This window comes from Vipera ursinii (assembly GCF_947247035.1).
Source record: "Vipera ursinii genome assembly, chromosome: 6".
NCBI lineage: Eukaryota > Metazoa > Chordata > Lepidosauria > Squamata > Viperidae > Vipera > Vipera ursinii.
Window position 1 is genome coordinate 87,683,892 of NC_139515.1, and position 18,717 is coordinate 87,702,608.

Below are 18,717 nucleotides of genomic sequence, written 5' to 3' on the forward strand. Positions count from 1 at the left end.
AGCTTGTAAGCCGCCCTGAGTCTTCGGAGAAGGGCGGGATATAAATGGAATTAAAATAAATATATATATTTATTTGTAAAATGTGCTTATTCGTACCTTCTGCAAATGAATCAAGTCAATTTTGCCAATAAAATAAATTTCACAGATACATACGGGCATCTTAACCGATGACTAAATCAACATTGCCAATAAATAAAAATACATTGTAGAAATAAATAAATATTGCAAATAAATACATAAAGGAGAAATCAAAGCCCACCAGCACCCATTACAGATCGGGCCAGGTGTGAAACCCCCCCCTGAAAAAAAGGCAGAGGGGTCTTATCAGAAGTCTTAAGAAAGCATAAAAGGCAATTTTGGGGGGTGTCTTGATTGGGATGCTCAGGGCGACACGTAAGCCGCCCTGAGTCTTCGGAGAAGGGCGGGATATAAATGGAATTAAAATTAAAAAATTAAAAAAAAAATTAATGTTTTTCAGAGTTTGGGGAGACGGTGGTGGGGGGGGGTCGTCTGGAAGTAAACCCCTCCCTCCAGCCAATTGTGATGCCGTGAATTCAAGCACCGAGCTGCAAAATTCCGCGTGTCGAGAAAGGGACGTGGGGACGGAAGGTTGCAAAGGACGGGAAAACATCTGTAAGCATCAGCATCAGAGGCGACAAGCAGGAAGCGAGGCCGGAGAACCACAACTCCCGGCAGCCCTTGCGAGCAGCGCTTGGGGCGTCCCGGGATTCCTGACTGCCTGGCCAGGCTCGGAGACCGCTGGGGCTTGTAGTCCGCGTTTACGGAGTCATGGAGCCGGTGACCGCCGGTGGCTCTTTGCTGGGAGAGATCGGTGAGTTGGTGAGGTGGGGACGCCTTGCAAGCCGAAAAGGTGGGGAGGGGACGTCCCTCTCCCCGCAGGAATCGCCTCTGCTCCCGGGACTCAGCCTTTTCATGCTGCTAGACCTGAGTGGGGCTCCCGATCTTTGGGGAAAGCCCGGCGCAACGATGCACTTGCTCTATTACTGTGCAAATTTAAAGGGGGAAAGGGGAGAAAAGCGTATATACGCCTCCTCCGCTCTTGACCCGGCATTCAAGCTGCGTTTCCACAACTGGGTTAGTCCTGGTTACTAACTAACCCTTTGAGGGGTGGGGGTGTCCCCAGGGGGATTGCGATCCATAGATCGCCAGCTGGGCTGGCTTGAACTCCAACGCTTCCACACCACACCACAGCCCCAGCCCGGCAAAACCAAAGCCCCCCCTCTCCCCAAAAACTCAAGTTCCCGCTCCCGAGTTTAGCGTGTTGTGTGAACGCATGGGGGTGACGCGTCTCGGCCGGGGCCGGGCCGTTGTTTATCCGCTCCTGTCCTGGAAAGAGCCTGGCGGGTCACGCGTTGCGGTTCTTGGAAAGCTGAGCCGGGGAAGTCTCCGGCCGGCTTGGCAGGATCCGTGCCCGGGAATCTGGAGAGCGAGGATCCTCCGCTTGCCAACTTGGGTTCCCCTTTCCCAGGTCGATCCGGGTTGCCAAAAGAAAAACAAAGACGGCTGTAGGTTTCTTGGGAGTCAATGGGAGGGACCGTGACGCTTTTTTTGGGGGGTGGGAGGGGGCTTGAAGGGTGATTTTGAGGGGCCCAACGACGGTCTCGAATCCCGCGGGGGTTGGGAATGCGCCCTGCTCAGCTCCCGGACAGAAAAAAATGACGCTGTGGTGGGGAGTGGGAAACGGAGGGTCTTTGCAAAGGGAAGAGACCCCCGCCCCTTTTGCTGTACCTTGAAATCTTAGCAATGGCGGTGGGGGGAGGGCGAGGGAGAGAATTCACTTATTCTGATGATTGTTGCAAATGTTTGGGAGTATTCACGTAAAGCAGCCAGAGCTGATGATGTTCCCTAGTTGGGTGATGAAACGTCTGCAAGAAAACCACCCAGGTCAGAGAGCATCAAGGACCCCACAGTTCTCCTCCTCCTGCTCTCCGTAAACCCCCCCCCCTTCTATTACTGATGATGTTCCCTAGTTGGGTCATGAAAAGTCTGCAAGGAAATCAGCCAAACTCAGAGAGCACCAAGGAGGACCCCACAGTCATCTTCCTCCTCCTCCTCACAATACACCCCCCCTCACCTTCTAGCACTGATGATGTTACCTAGTTGGGTCATGAAACGTCTCCAAGAAAGCCACCAACCTCAGAGAGCACCAAGGGCCCCACAGTCCTCCTCCTTCTCCTCCTCCTTCTCCTCCTTCTCCTCCTCCTCCTCCTCCTCCTCCTCCTCCTCCTCCTCCTCCTCTTTCTCCTCCTCTCCACAAACCCCACTCCCTTCTATAACTGATGATGTTCCCTAGTTGGGTCATGAAAAGTCTGCAAGAAAACCACCAAGCTCAGAGAGCACCAAGGACCCCACAGTCCTCTTCCTCCTTCTCCTCTTCCTCCTCCTCACAACACCCCCCCACACCTTCTAGCACTGATGATGTTCCCTAGTTGGGTCATGAAGGAATTGACCCAGCTCAGAGAGCAACAAGGACCCCACAGTCTTCCTCTTCCTCCTCCTCCTCCCCCCAGCTCACTCCCTTCTAGCACTGATGATGTTCCCTAGTTGGGTCATGAAACGTCTCCAAGAAAGCCACCAAGCTCAGAGAGCACCAAGGACCCCACAGTCCTCCTCCTCCTCCTCCTGCTCCCCACAAACCCCCCTCCCTTCTAGCACTGATGAGGTGACCTAGTTGGGTCATGAAAAGTCTGCAAGAAAGCGACCCAGCTCAGAGAGCACCAAGGACCCCACAGTCATCTTCCTCCTCCTCCTCTTCCTCCTCCTCCCCCTCCTCCCCACAACTAACACAGCACCCCTGTGGTCACCAACTGGCATTCAACAACTAAAGTCAATGGGGAAAGCCAGATTTGTTTAACGACTGCCTGATTCACTTAACGGCCCCAGTGATTCTCTTAACGAGCACGGTAAGAAAGGTCCTCACTTAACAACCTCTAGGATTAAACAATGGAAATTCTGTTCCCGGTTGTCCTAAATCAGGGACTGCCTGTACTGGTTTGGTTGGGCTGGTTTTTTCCCCGCCCCCCCATTCTGGACAGGGACTGTTTTAACCCCCCATCCGTCTTCCATCTTCCTGTAGCATTTTGGGCCGAGAGGACCCCGGTTCACGAAGCCGCCCGAAGCGGGGAGATCTGCCAGCTCCAAGAACTGATCCAGAACGGCGCCTGTGTCAACCTGGTCACCTACGACTCGATCACGCCCCTGCACGAAGCCAGCCTGCGTGGCCAGACGCGGTGTGTGGAGATCCTCCTGGCCGCAGGAGCCCAGGTGCAACGGGAGGGCGCCGGGTTGCAGAAGGCAGCAGACTAAAACGTCTGGGGGAAGAATGCCAGCAAATGTTTATTTTGCATCAAGTTTCCTGGGATTCGGGCTGCAGATTTCAGATTTGCCCCAGACGGCCAGTTAGATGTGGATCTTCCTAGGATAGAAGCCTAATCTCATTGCCTTCTGAATAGGTAGAGAAAAATGCTACACCCAGTCTGAATATCTGGCTGACTGTGTGATGATGATGATGATGATGATGATGATGATTAATAATAATAATACCACCCATCAAACATCCAAATCTCCCTTATCCCAGATCCTTGCTAGGGACTCAATAGGTAGAGAAAAATGCTACACCCAATCTGAACATCTGGCTGACTGTGTGATTAATAATTTTAACAATATAATAATAATAATAATAATAATAATAATAATAATAATAATAATAAATGAAATAAAATATAACAATACTACTACTACTACTACTACTACTACTACTAATAATAATAATAATAATAATAATAATAATAATAATAATAAAAAACAACCACCCATCTTCCACATCTGCCTATCCCAAGTCTTTGCTAGGGACTCAATAGGTAGAGAAAAATGCTACACCCAATCTGAACATCTGGCTAACTGTGTGATTCATAATAATGATGATGATGATGATGTAGTAACACCATTGGAATTGACAATTTCAACTATCAGTCAATTGCAAAAGGCAGCTTTACTCCGGACAGCTTCCATTCTGCAATGAGACCTCTAACCTAGATTTCCCCAACCTTTCCAGCTTTGTGGATCGGCCAGCCGGGCTGGAGGATGAGTGGGCCTGGTTCTGTGTGAGTAGTGGGCACACGCGCAGCACCATTTGCAAGTGGGGATGCACGCCTGCACGCACACACTGTGGACTGTGGCATGCTCTAATCCCATCATACAACGATGTCTGGCTATCCCAGGTTCTTGGGAAGACTAGTCCATATAGGTGGATAAAAATGCTCGACAGGTCTGAACATCTGGATGACTATGCAATAAGCCATAATAATAATAATAATCTCAGATGATGCCACTTTAGAAGGTTGTTGTTGTTGTTAGCTGCAAAGTCGTGTCTGACCCATCGCGATCCTATGGACAACGTTCCTCCAGGCCTTCCTGTCCTCCACCATCTTCTGGAGTCCATTTAAGCTCACGCCTCCTGCTTCAGTGACTCCATCCAGCCACCTCCTTCTCTGTCGTCCCCTTCTTCTCTTGCCCTCAGCCTTTCCCAGCATGAGGCTCTTCTCCAGTGAGTCCTTCCTTCTCATTAGGTGGCCAAAGGATTTGAGTTTCCAGTTCAGGATCTGGCCTTCTAAAGAGCAGTCAGGGTTGATCTCCTCTAGGACTGACCGGTTTGATCCCCTTGCAGTCCAAGGGACTCGCAGGAGTCTTCTCCAGCACCACAGTTCAAAGGCCTCAATTCTTTGGCGCTCAGCCTTTCTTATGGTCCAGCTTTCACTGCCATACATTGCAACTGGGAAGACCATAGCCTTGACTATACGCACTTTTGTTGGCAGGGTGACGTCTCTGCTTTTTAGTGTGCTGTCTAGATTTGCCATGGCTTTCCTCCCCAGGAGCAAGCGTCTTTGAATTTCTTGGCTACAGCCCCCGTCTGCGGTGATCTTGGAGCCCAGGAAAATAAAATCTGTCACTACCTCCATTTCTTCCCCATCTATTTGCCAGGAATTGAGAGGGCCGGATGCCATGATCTTGGTTTTCTTAATGTTTAGTTTCAACCCAAGTTTTGCACTCTCCTTCTTCACTCGCAACAAGAGGCTCTTTAGTTCCTCTTCACTTTCTGCCATTAGAGTGGTATCATCTGCATATCTTAGGTTGTTGATATTTCTTCCGGCAATCTTAATTCCAACTTTTGATTCATCTAGCCCTGCCTTTCTCATGATGTGCTCTGCATATAAGTTAAATAGGCAAGGCGACAGTATACAGCCTTGCCGGACTCCTTTCCCAATTTTGAACCAATCAGTGGTTCTGTGTCCAGTTCTCACTGTTGCTTCTTGGCCCACATATAGGTTTCTCAAGAGACAAATAAGATGGTCTCGTACACCCATCTCTTTAAGAACTTGCCACAGTTTGTTGTGATCCACACAATCAAAGGCTTTAGCATAGTCAATGAAGCAAAAGTAGATGTTTTTCTGGAACTCTCTAGCTTTCTCCATGATCCAACGTATGTTGGCAATTTGATCTCTAGTTCCTCTGCCTCTTCGAAATCCTGCCTGTACTTCTGGTAGTTCTCGATCCACATACTTCTGGAGTCTAGCTTGTAGGATTTGAAGCATAACTTTACTAGCATGAGAAATTGTTGTTGTAAAGATACTAATAAGGTCTCTATGGCTGGATTTTCATCCCAGGCTGTATTTTCAGCCATCGTGCAGACAAACCTCTGCCAGGGAAAGGAATTCCGTGTGTTACACCGGCATTTCAAAAAGTGACTTACAATCATTTTTCACACTTACGACTGCAGCAGCCTCCCCATCGTCATGTAATCAAAATTTAGACGCTTGTGAAATGGTTCCCATTTATGACGGTCGTAGTGTCCTGGTGGGGGAAGGGTGTCCCATGATCCCCTTTTGCGACCTTCCGACAAGCAAGGTCAATGGAGAAGCCGGGATTCACTTAACAACCGTGTTGCTAACTTAACAACTGCAGTGACTCGCTTAACAGTCGTGGGGAAAAAAAGGTCGTAATATGGGGCCTAACCCCACTGAACAACCGTCTCACTTAGCAATGGGAATTTTGGGCTCAGTGGGGGTCGTAAGCCAAGGACCTAGCTGTACGAAGTGCAAATCCTCTTTAAAAATGGCCGATTCGTAGGGAGGTTAGTCAACAGAGGCCCCAGGTTGAGGGTTTGATCCCTTTTCTGCCACAGGTGGATGCCCGGAACATCGACGGGAGCACCCCGCTCTGTGACGCCTGCGCTTCGGGGAGCATTGACTGCGTGAAGGTCCTCCTGTCCTACGGGGCCAAGGTCAACCCACCGTTGTACATTGCGTCGCCCCTCCACGAAGCCTGCTTAAATGGTAAGGTGGCTTCTGCAGGGTCGACGGAGATCCTGGGGCCAGCCCTGGGAGACCGGGGGTGGGTGGGTTGGGGGGGGTTTCTGCTCGCCCAGAATCCACGCGAAGAGCTGTGGAGCATTCCGGATCCAATTCGGACCGCGGTTCCCGGCCTGCTCCCCACATTCGCCTTCCTGCGCCTCCAGGTCTGGCCCAATGAAATGCCGGAGTCTTAGGGATTGGCGGGCTGTTTATTGACGGTGCCAGACCAAGTCACAAAAATTTAAAATACAGCACACCGCTAATACATACTTATGTGGCTATGTCTAGATCTCCAAAGTCCAAACTTAACTTAAAAAGAGCCTTGGTGGAGCAGTGGGCTAACGCCTCCTTAAGTAACACCAGCTGCCTGCAATTAGTGCAGGTTCGAGTCCCACCAGGCTCAAGGTTGACTCAGCCTTCCATCCTTCCCAGGTAGGGTCAATAAACAGCCCGTCAATCCCTATCTATCTATCTATCTATCTATCTATCTATCTATCTATCTATCTATCTATCTATCATATATCCACTGCCCATGTCTGCCTACCTGCCAGCCTGTCTGTCTGTCTGTCTCTCTGTCTGTCTGTCTGTCTGTCTGTCTATCTATCTATCTATCTATCTATCTATCTATCTATCTATCTATCTATCTACTCTAAACAGCTAGTCCTCCCTTAATGACTACAATTGGGCCCAGAATTTTGAGCGTAAATCATTGCAGTGGTTAAGCGGGTCTATCTGTAATCCCGTTGAGAGTTTGAGGCAGTTAAACCACACCAGCCCCAGGAATCCGTCCTTAATGTGGCTTGGAAAAAGGTTTCGCCGTCTCTCTTTGGCACAAGCTGGGGCGGGGGGGGGGGGTGGGAATCTACGCAAGCGCTCAATGAATGTTCTTCCTTGACCTGACTCTTTTTTTCCCCAAGGCAGTGCCGATTGCGTCCGTCTTCTGATCGAAGTCGGCGCGAACCTAGAGGCCCACGACTGCCATTTTGGAACGCCTTTGCACGTGGCGTGTGCACGAGAACACCTGGATTGCGCAAAGTTATTGCTGAATGCAGGTGCGGTGCCATGGGGTCCCCATTGACAGAGGGTAGAAGTGCTGGATTAATTACAGGCAACCCAATCTTATTCAGGAAACCCCCCAAAAAACCTGGTCTTCAAAGGTTTATCCTGCCTTAGTCTAAATGAGCAATTAGTCTAATCACCAAGCCTTTTCTTTAAATACAAGTAGTCCTCTACTTACGACCGCAATAGGGGCTGTAAAATTTGTCCTTCCGCAGCGTGGTCATTAAGTAAGCTATCCTGTCCCCGATTTTACAACCTATTTTTTTTCCCAAGCGAGGCGTTACTTGTGACCACGACTTGGGAACTTCCCCATGGATTCATTTTTTAATCAACTCATTAGTGGATTAATCGGCGGGGCGACTTAATTAGGACTGACCGTTAATCAGCTCGCCTCCGGAAGTTGTGGGTGCTCCAACACTGAAGGTTTTTAAGACGAAACCGGGCAGCCACTTGTCCGGAATGGTATAGGATCTCCTGCCTGAATGGCAGGATGGACTAGATGACCTCCAAGGTCCCTTCCAGCTCTGTTACTCTGTTCTTCTGCTTGTCGGAAGCTGGCTGGGATGGTCCCAAGTGGGAAATCACCTGACTGTCAGATGATATGACCGTCATAAATGTATGACGATGGCCAATGGCGTGACCACATGGATTGCTGCCATGGTCATAAGTGCGAGAACGGGCCGTACATCGCTTTTTCACGGGGTTGTAACTTTCATCGGTCCCTAAACGAATGGATGTAAGTCGAGAACTACCTGCAAAGCTTCAAAATATAGTTTTAAAAAGACGAGAAAGAGGCTGGTGGAGGATATCACAGCTGGAAGACCCAAGGGACCAGTTGGAAACAGATTATTTTGGGGGGGGGGGAAATCTGTGTACAGATAGTCCTCAACTTACAATTGTTGGTTTAGTGACCGTTCAAAGTTACAACAGCCCTGAAAAAAGAGACTTACGAATTTTCACACTTAACGACCGTCACAGCATCCACCTGGTCATGTGATCAACATTCGGGCTCTTGACAACAGGCATGAATCAATGACAGTTGCCGTGTCTTGGGGGGGTCATATAATTGCCGTTTGCAACCTTCACAGCCGGATTCCGAAAAGACAGGTCGGTGGCAGAAGTAATGACACGTTTAGCAACTTCCCTTAACGCCTGTGCCAAAATGGTCGTAAAATGCTTCGTTTACTGACAGAAATTTCGTGTTCCATTTTGGCTGTCATTTGAGGGCTACCTGTGTGTGGCCGCTAAAAATCTCTGCTGAATTGACGCACACAATTAGCGAATCTCTTGATTTCTCTTTCCCTTCCTTTAACTGGCAGTTAAATGGTCTCCTTTGATTCAAATAATACATATAAAAACGGAGGGAGATCTGTTTGATGATCTAAAAGCGCTGATATGGAAGCCTAGTTGGCAAAGGAAGAAAGCCAGAATAAGGCTGAAGAAAATTGGGGTTTTTGAATTATCAGAGGGGACTTTATATTGTCAATTAGAGGGTTAAAAAGAGATGCTGAGACAAGGGGAATTCGGGTTGTTAGATTCAAAATAGTTGGAAATTAGTGGAAAATAAGGATTTGATTTGTTTAACATTGAAAAATTAGATTTAAAAGGGAAATGAAAATTAACTATCAGGAATAGGTTTGATTTTACTGACTAACCCAGACACACACACACACACACACACACACACACACACACACACTCTCTCTCTCTCTCTCTCTCTCTCTCTCTCTCTCTCTATATATATATATATATATATATATATATATATATATATATATATACACACACACACACACACACACACACACACACATATACATATATACACATACACATACACACATACATACAGGGCATTTTTTCTCATAGAACGCTCAGAACGGAGTTCCGGCACCTTTTTTGGATGGAACCTTGTAGGGTAGGCAAGACGGGTTGTATGACATGTGTGAGTTCCGGCACCTTTTTCTTTTACAAAGAAAGCACTGCATACATACATACATACATAGATACACACACACGCACATATTGGTTTTGATCTATTAAAAGGGGATATTTTATTATTAAGTAGAAGATTTAATATGGTGGGAAATAGAAAATTTTTAGGAAATAGAACAAGATTACATTTAAAAAGGTAAAATGTGTATTTTGGATATTACGGTTTCTTATGAAGTGAAATAAGGGAAGCCTTGGTTACCCAAAGTTTGAAAATTATGGATATTAAAAGGTTGATTGGAATATTGATGAGAAACTAAACATTAAGTAAAAATTGACAACAGGACATGGATTGTTTTACGAAGATTAATTAAAATGTGCATAAACTAAAATGTATTGATGAATGTAATAATGATGTTTTCCTTGAGTTGATATAATTAGAAATGTGCTAGCTTGAATATGAGATAGTAAATGTTAAGGGGAAAAGAGAAGATATATCTGATGTTGTAACCTGAGATTTGCACTAAAGTTTTTGTTATTGAATTATTGTTTAACCCGGCCACCATCGTTGCTTTTTAAATACCTGAATGTAAAACTGGAAAACCAATAAAATATTATGAAAAAAAAAATCTCCGCTGAATTAACGACACACAATCGGCGAATCTCTTGATTTTCTCTTTCCGTTCCAACCGGCAGGGGCCAATGTGAACGCAGCGAAACTTCACGAGACGGCCCTTCACCACGCCGCCAAAGTGCGAAACGCTGACTTGGCGGAGATGCTGATCGAGTTTGGAGGAAACGTTTACGCCCGGGACAACCGAGGGAAAAAACCCTCCGATTACAGTCAGAGCAACAGCTCGACGGCAAAGTGTTTTGCGTATTATGAAAGTGAGTCCAATGTGCCGGGAATATGTCTGTCCTTCTTTTACCTGTCTCATACAGGTGCGCGAGAGTGAAGCTTCGCTCGCCGAGCTCCTCCGAATGTTTCGTTACAAGGCGAGGTAACATCTTCAGCGGAGTTTTGGTGCCGTCCATGTCGGTGTTCTGTTATAAGGGCTTCCGGTGTGGGTGTGCCCAGCGAGGGTCTTGTGGTGGGTCAGGTGTGAGTCATCAGGGATCTTGTGATTCCTTGCCAGCCGGTGGATCCGGGAGCTGAGTCGGAGGACTCAGATGAGGAAGAAGAGGGCCCTGGAGTGACATCAGAGTCAGAGGAAGGCTCTGAGGAGCTCCGAGACTCACAGTCGGACGAGGAGCCTGGCCCCTCTACTCGCGCTCAGGCTGAGACACAGCTGTGCTGGGAGCCTGAGTTGGACAGTTGCACAGCTGGGAGATATCCAGGATGCATGAAAGCGCCGGCAAGAGAAGCGAGCAGGACAGAGGAACGCAATGGGGCGGCTCCAAAGGCAAAGGAGAAGGCATTAGGAAGCCACGCCTTGGCTGAATAATAAAAGGGAAGTTGTGGGAGGTGCTGGTTGCTGAAGGCAACCGTTCGTGTTGAGGATCTGTGTTTCTGTGAACTGTGTTTGCCTTGGACATTGACTCAGGTCTATGAATAATAAGAGGGGTTTGGTGTTTTTCCTGCAACTCCTGCCTGCTTGATTGGAAGAGGAGTTTCTCCTTGTGAGCATAACGGACTCACGTGGGCTGGGACAGAACAAGAGAGAGGCTGGTGATGGGGAGGTTACATCAGGTCAGGATCCTTGGGAGGTGAAGTGCTGGTTGTGGGGGATTGCGCGGGATGGTTCAGGGTCGGTGCCGCCCCTGGTTGACTGTGCGGTTCATTTGGATTCTGAGGGGTTCATAGGCTGCTTGTAGGTCAATGCGTCTGTGGGTGGAATTGCTTGCCTACCCCCGAGCTACACATATTCGCCACTATTGCACTCATATAGATGTGTGTAAGTCAGAAAGGACTGGCTTGGGAATTCTGGGAGTTGAAGTCCACAACTCTTAAAAGTGGCCAAGGTCGGACACCCCTGCTGCTTTAGAAGATGGTGTGTATTTTCAATTTAATTGTCGTTTAATGCCCTTTTGATTTCTCCCAACCCACCAGGCACTCCCTTGCGTCTCTCTCAGCTTTGTCGTCTCAGCCTACGTCAAGCTCTCGGCCAAAAAGCACTGCAGAAAATTCCCTACCTCCACATCCCTACGAAATTAGTGGAATTCCTCTCCTACCGGCAGTGAGCGGCCTGCGGCCCCCGCCGAAGGCTCCCCACGATCTTCACCCTGCCATGTTCGGCTCACGCTCTTCTGAAGCGACCCTCGTTTGGAACAACGTGTGACTTTTTTTCTCAAAGGACTGTAAATAGAAACTTTAAAACTGTGGCTGGAAGTGGATTACCTGGTGGTCCCCTTGCCGGCTCGGCGGCTGCTTCGAGTGTGTGAGTGAAATGCTTTAGCACCCACTGGGATATGTGGTTGATCACCTCTACAATGGAGAGATGGAGCGGTAACTTACCGAAGCCTGATGGGGTAGTCCCGTTTTGCGTCTTGGTCTATATGTACTCCTCAGCTTACGACCACAACTGAGCACAAAGCCTTTTCTCGCTAAGTGAGACCATTGTTAAGTGGATTCTGCCCCGTTTTGCGCCCTTTCTTGCTGCCGTTGTTAAATGAATCACGGCAGTTGTTAAATTGGTGGCGCCATTGTTTGTTAAGGGGGGATCTAGTTTCCCCATTGATTTTGCTGGTCAGAAGGTCGCAAAAGGGGATCCTGGTGACCCCGGGATCCTGCGACCGTCGTAAATATGAATCAGTTGACAAGCATCCGAATTTTGATCACCTGACTGTGGAGATGCTACAACGGTCACCAGTGTGAAAAATGGCATTTTTCAAGTGCCGCTTTTAACTTTGGACGGTCACTAAGTGAGTGGTTGTTAGTCAAGGACTACCTGTATTAACATGGGAGTTGTAATCCGCCCATTTTAACATACACTGCCTGGGGAATTCTGGGAGCTGAAGTCCACATATCTTCAAGTTCTCAAGACCGAGGGCCACTGTTCCAGTGTCTTCTGGCGTATTATGGCTGTGATGCGTGTTATGCCATAATAAATTAAATAAATATAATTTAGGCATGAATCTGGCTTTTCTGTCTCACGTCTTCCTTCATACGTCTATCGTTGACCTCAAATATGATGAATATTAGCATTCACGGATAGGTGGGGGAAACTACACAGGTAGTCCTTGAGTTAGGACCACGACAGAGCCCAAAATTTCTGTTGCTAAGAGGAATGGGGACAATAGGTGGCACGTGGCTCAATAGTAACAACTGTGAGAGGGATCTTGGAGTCCTAGTGGACAATCCCGTTAACAGGAGCCAGCCCTGTGTGGCAACTGCCAAAAAAGCCAGCACAGTGCTAGGCTGCAATAACAGAGGGACAGAATCCAGATCATTTTAAAGAAGAGACTAGACCTGTGGTGGCGAACAGCTGGCACGGGTGCCACAGGTGGCACGCAGAGCGCCCTCTCTGCGGGCACGCGCACCGTCGCCTTCCGCTGGGTTTTATAAAACCTTTTTAGGCCTCCGCCGCCGTGTGCAATAAAAAAAAAGGTTCAAGCAATCAATCAATTTCAACTTCTTGCGCTGGGGGGAGGGGAAGGTTCTCGCAAAGTTGGAATTGCTTGATTGAACTTTTTAATCCCGCCCAGTCTGCCGTTACCACCGCAGCCACGCCTACCCAAAGGGCCACGCCCACCTGGCACCCGATGATACATAAATGGGTTTTGGGTTGCAGTTTGGGCACTCGGTCTCTGAAAGGTTCGCCATCGCTGGACTAGACAGTCACCCTGTCTGAGATGGTATAGGTTCTCCTGTTTGAGCAAGGGGCTGGACTAGAAGACCTCCAGGGTCCCTTCCAGCTCTGTTCTATTCTAATTCTATTCTAAAGTGTTAGTGCCACTTTACAAGGCCTTGGTAAGGCCACACGTGGAATACGGCATCCCGTTTTGGTCACCACGATGTAAAAAAGATGTTGAGACTCTGGAAAGAGTGCAGAAAAGAGCAACAAAGATGATTGGGGGACTGGAGGATAAAACATACAAGGAACGGTTGCTGGAATTGGGGATGTCGCGGTGGCTCAGTGGGTTAGGACGCTGAGCTTGTCGATCAGAAGGTCGGCAGTTTGGCGGGTCGAATCCCGAGTGCCGCGTAGCAGAGTGAGTGCCTGTTACTCGTCCCAGCTTCTGCCAACCTAGCAGTTTGAAAGCACGTAAAAATGCAAGTAGAAAAATAGGGACCACTCCGGTGGGAAGGTAACAGCGTTCCGTGCGCCTTTGGCGTCTAGTCATACTGGCCACATGACCACGGAGACGTCCTCGGACAAGCGCTGGCTCTTCAGCTTTGAAACGGAGATGAGCACCGGCCCCTAGAGTTGGAAACGACTAGCACGCATGTGCGGGGGAACCTTTACCTTTACCTTTTAGTTTAATGAAGAGAAGGATAGCAGTCTTGCAGTATTTCAGGGGCTGCCCCAAAGAAGAGGCAGTCAAGCTATTCTCCAAAGCCACTGAAGGCAGGACAACAAGCAACGGATGGAAACTGACCAAGGAGAGAAGCAACCTGGAACTAAGGAGAAACTTCTGGACAGTTAGAACAATTAACCAGCGGAACCACCTGCCTCCAGAGGTTATGAATGCTCCAACATTGGAAGTTTTCAAGAAGAGACTGGACAGCCATTTGTCAGGAATGGACTAGGCTCGAATGGAATGCTTGAGCAGGGGGTTGGATTAGATGACCTCCAAGATCCCTCCCAGCCCTGTGATTCTATGATGCTGAGATAGATAAAATACATGGGATGGATGAATGGATGGATGGATGGAAGGGAGGGAGGGAAGGAAGGAAGGAAAGAAAGAAGGGAGGAAGAAAGGAAGAGAGGGAGGGAGGGAGGGAGGAAGGAAGGAAGGAAGGAAGGAAGGAAGGAAGGAAGGAAGGAAGGAAGGAAGGAAGGAAGGAAGGAGTAACTCGTCTCCAGAAGTTGTGGGTGTTCCAGGTAACTTTTAAGAAGAGATTGGACAGCCATTTATCTGGAATGGTATAGGGTCTGCTGCTTGAGCAGGGGGTTGGACTAGAAGACCTCCAAAGGTCCCTTCCATCTCTGTTCTTCTGTTTTTTTAAAAGATAATAAAAGGCCAGCCAGCAGAGGGCAATCGTGCACCAAGTTGGGAAATTATAAATGGGGGGAAGATGTTGGCAATTCATAAATCCAGTGATATAATCCTGAACAAGCCGAATTCCTTACTTAAAATGGGACACATCCGGCAATGTTCGTATCAAACAGGAAAACCCACAGCCCAGCGACACAGAAGTGAGGACTGGATGGATTTAGTGAAGCAAAACAGCCAAGAAAGGGAACACCACTTGCTCTTTGGGGCCATCCTTCTCCAGCAAACAGTTATAATAATATCCATGGGATTAACAGAAACGACCATAATATCAGCTTGATGAATAAATAAATAAATAAATAAATAAATAAATAAATAAATAAATAAATAAATAAATAAATATTATAATGATTGGGTGGGGTTGTTTTCAACACAGGTAGTCCTCAACGTATGGCAACAATCAAGCTCAAAATTTCCTTTCGTGAGTCAGTTGCTGAGTGAGTTTGGCCCCATTTTACGACCTTTCATGCCGCAGTTGTTAAGTGAAGCACTGCAGTTGTTCAGTTAATAACACGGTTGTTAAGCGAATCCAGCTTCCTCCCCCCCCCCCGTTGACTTCGCTCAGCAGGAGGTCACAAAAGGGGATCGCGTGAGCCCGGGACTCTGTGACCGTCATAAATGTGAATCCGTCGCCGAGTGTCTGAATTTTGAGCACGTGATCCTGGCGATGCTGCAACGGTCGTAAGTGTGAAAAACGGTCCTAAGTCACTTTTTTTCCAGTGCCGCTGTAACTGTGAATGGTCACGAAATGAACCGTTGTGTGTTGAGGGCTACCTGTGCATACTCCAAGGCAAGATGGATAGCCAGACAGACAGACAGATGTGCACACTGGTCAAGCCAAACAAATTCTATTCTATTCTATTCTATTCTATTCTATTCTAGTCTAGTCTAGTCTAGTCTAGTCTAGTCTAGTCTAGTCTAGTCTAGTCTAGTCTAGTCTATAATTCTATAGTCCACATAACAGCTTTGCTTGACATTCTCTTCTTCCAAAAAATGTTCTCTTTTGCCATCCTTGAATTAATACAATTCTTATTATTTGGATAAATAACAATTAAATATACCGGTAGTCATTTTTCTAATATTTCTGCAAATAATAACCACAATGATGTAAAACGTATTTTCTAACTGATCATCTTGATTGCCTTATCACAGATCCTGTTTAAGATTCTTATTTAAATTTGCCCCCCCCCACCCCCCACAATAGTCAAAAAATTCTTACTGGTTCAGATTTTCATCACACTTAAGTATTTAAGTCTTTTTCCTCATACAGGCCATCCCAACACTTTTACATTTCTCATACAGGTGAAACTCGAAAAATTAGAATATCGTGCAAAAGTTCATTTATTTCAGTAATGCAACTTAAAAGGGGAAACTAATATATGAGATAGACTCATTACCTGCAAAGCAAGATAGTTCAAGCCCTGATTTGTCATAATTGTGATGATTATGGCTTACAGCTCATGAAAACCCCAAATCCACAATCTCAGAAAATTAGAATATTGTGAAAAGGTGCAATATTCTAGGCTCAAAGTGTCCCCCTCTAATCAGCTAACTAAGCCATAACACCTGCAAAGGGTTCCTGAGCCTTTAAATGGTCTCTCAGTCTGGTTCAGTAGGAATCGCAATCATGGGGAAGACCGCTGACCTGACAGTTGTGCAGAAAACCATCATTGACACCCTCCATAAGGAGGGAAAGCCCCAAAAGGTAATTGCAAAAGAAGTTGGATGTTCCCAAAGTGCTGTATCAAAGCACATTAATAGAAAGTTATGTGGAAGGGAAAAGTGTGGAAGAAAAAGGTGCACAAGCAGCAGGGATGACCGCAGCCTGGAGAGGATTGTCAGGAAAAGGCCATTCCAAAGTGTTGGGGACTTTCACAAGGAGTGGACTGAGGCTGGAGTCAGTGCATCAAGAGCCACCACACACAGACGGATCCTGGACATGGGCTTCAAATGGCGTATTCCTCTTGTCAAGCCGCTCCTGAACAACAAACAACGTCAGAAGCGTCTTACTTGGGCTAAAGAAAAACAGACCTGGTCTGTCGCTCAGTGGTCCAAAGTCCTCTTTTCTGATGAGAGCAACTTTTGCATCTCATTTGGAAACCAAGGACCCAAAGTCTGGAGGAAGAATGGAGAGGCACACACTGCAAGATGCTTGAAGTCCAGTGTGAAGTTTCCGCAGTCTGTGTTGATTTGGGGAGCCATGTCATCTGCTGGTGTTGGTCCACCGTGCTTCATTAAGTCCAGGGTCAACGCAGCCATCTACCAGGAGATTTTGGAGCACTTCATGCTTCCTTCCGCAGACGAGCTTTATGGGGATGCTGACTTCATTTTCCAGCAGGACTTGGCACCTGCCCACACTGCCTAAAGCACCAAAACCTGGTTCAGTGACCATGGGATTACTGTGCTTGATTGGCCAGCAAACTCACCTGACCTGAACCCCATAGAGACTCTATGGGACATTGCCAAGAGAAAGATGAGAGACATGAGACCGAACAATGCAGAAGAGCTGAAGGCCGCTATTGAACCATCCTGGTCTTCCATAACACCTCAGCAGCGCCACAGGCTGATAGCTTCCATGCCACGCCGCATTGAGGCAGTAATTGCTGCAAAAGGGGCCCAAACCAAGTACTGAGTACATATGCATGCTCATACTTTTCAGAGGTCTGATATTGTTATATGTACACTCCTTGTTTTATTGATTGCATGTAATATTCTAATTTTTGGAGATTGTGGATTTGGGGTTTTCATGAGCTGTACGCCATAATCATCACAATTATGGCAAATCACGGCTTGAACTATCTTGCTTTGCATGTAATGAGCCCATCTCATATATTAGTTTCCCCTTTTAAGTTGCATTACTGAACGTAAATGAACTTTTGCACGATATTCTAATTTTTCGAGTTTCACCTGTATCTTAAAAGAAGAAAAAAAAATCCTAAAAGAGAAGAAAAGAAATAAGAAGATAGTATACTACTTAAAATACATATCCCTCTTAGACTAATGTACATTTATATCCAGAATTTTTCTCTTCTTTTTAACCGTATTCAATGCATATGTTTAATGTTTAAGTGTCCCATGTAAATAAATCTAATTATCTAATCTTTTTGATCTAATCAAAGGAGTTTTATCCATTCGAAGTTTTCTCAAGATAAGTTTTGTTCCTCTCCTCCCCCCGATGTTTTGCCAAGATCCCCACCCTTCTCCCCCTCCCTACTCCAGGCCCACCCCGGGCAATGCACGCGGCATCTCTGCATGACTCACGGACCCATCCTCCTTTGCCGTGCGTCTATTTTGGCACGGCACCGAAGCAGGATCTTCTGAGGTCTTGCCAAGATAACCTCGCTGGCTTTGTAGCTGTCGGTTTGGGTGTCTCTCTCCTTGATTTTCTTTTTTATTTTCTTTTTAAAAAAATAAATTTTATTATTTTTTTACAATAACAGTCTTTAGTGCTTAGTAGACAGTGTGTTGTCCGGGTTCATATATTAAAAAAAAACCACAATTGATAATAATTAATTTCTATAATTCCATAATCAATATGTCCTGCTCCTGAAGGCAGGACAAGAAGCAACGGATGGAAACTAATCAAGGAGAGAAGCAACCTGGAACTAAGGAGAAACTTCTTAACGGTTAGAACAATTAATCAGTGGAACAACCTGCCTCCAGAAGCGGTGAATGCTCCAACACTGGAGGCTTTTTTGAAGAGATTGGACAGCCATTTGTCTGAAATGGTACAGGGTTTCCTGCCTGAGCAGGGGGTTGGACTAAATGACCTCCAAGGTCCCTTCCAACTCTATTATTACTATTACTATTACTATTGTTGTTGTTGTTGTTATAAAACTTTTATTCATAAAACATGAAACTCAGTCAACTGAACATTAAAACTGACTGGCGCTGATGGTTGACACAGGTTGCTGCCAGCATCCTAGGTATCAACCAGGTATCTCCTTAAAATGTAAGACGTTACGAGTAGTGCAGTTTTTTGTAGCTTTGCTGGAGTTATTGCAGGAAGCTGCAATTTCTTGATGTGTTTTGCAAAGTTTTTGGACGTAGTTCCCAGCGCCCCGATGACAATGGGTATCCCTGTTACACGTGTCATCCATAATCGCGCAGTTTCGATGGCCAGGTCACGGTATTTTGTAATTTTTCCCCAGTTTTTTTTCTTCGACTCTGGCATCTCCTGGGACAGCGATATCAATAA

At 46.7% G+C, this 18,717-nt stretch overlaps 1 protein-coding gene and 1 long non-coding RNA gene across 2 annotated transcripts in view; one reads left to right on the forward strand and one right to left on the reverse strand.

Annotated features, from left to right (window-relative positions):
• The window catches only part of LOC310642467, a 210,696-nt gene that overhangs the window by 73,818 nt on the left and 118,161 nt on the right, over nucleotides 1-18,717 (reverse strand). The gene's annotated exons all lie outside the window — the stretch shown is intronic.
• On the forward strand, nucleotides 670-12,444 carry ASB13 (ankyrin repeat and SOCS box containing 13). Its single transcript, XM_083366146.1, has 6 exons — nucleotides 670-832; nucleotides 3,098-3,285; nucleotides 6,203-6,353; nucleotides 7,289-7,423; nucleotides 10,059-10,250; nucleotides 11,413-12,444. The coding sequence occupies exons 1-6, from the start codon at nucleotides 790-792 to the stop codon at nucleotides 11,541-11,543; spliced, it is 840 nt and encodes a 279-aa protein (XP_083222272.1). The 5' UTR covers nucleotides 670-789; the 3' UTR covers nucleotides 11,544-12,444.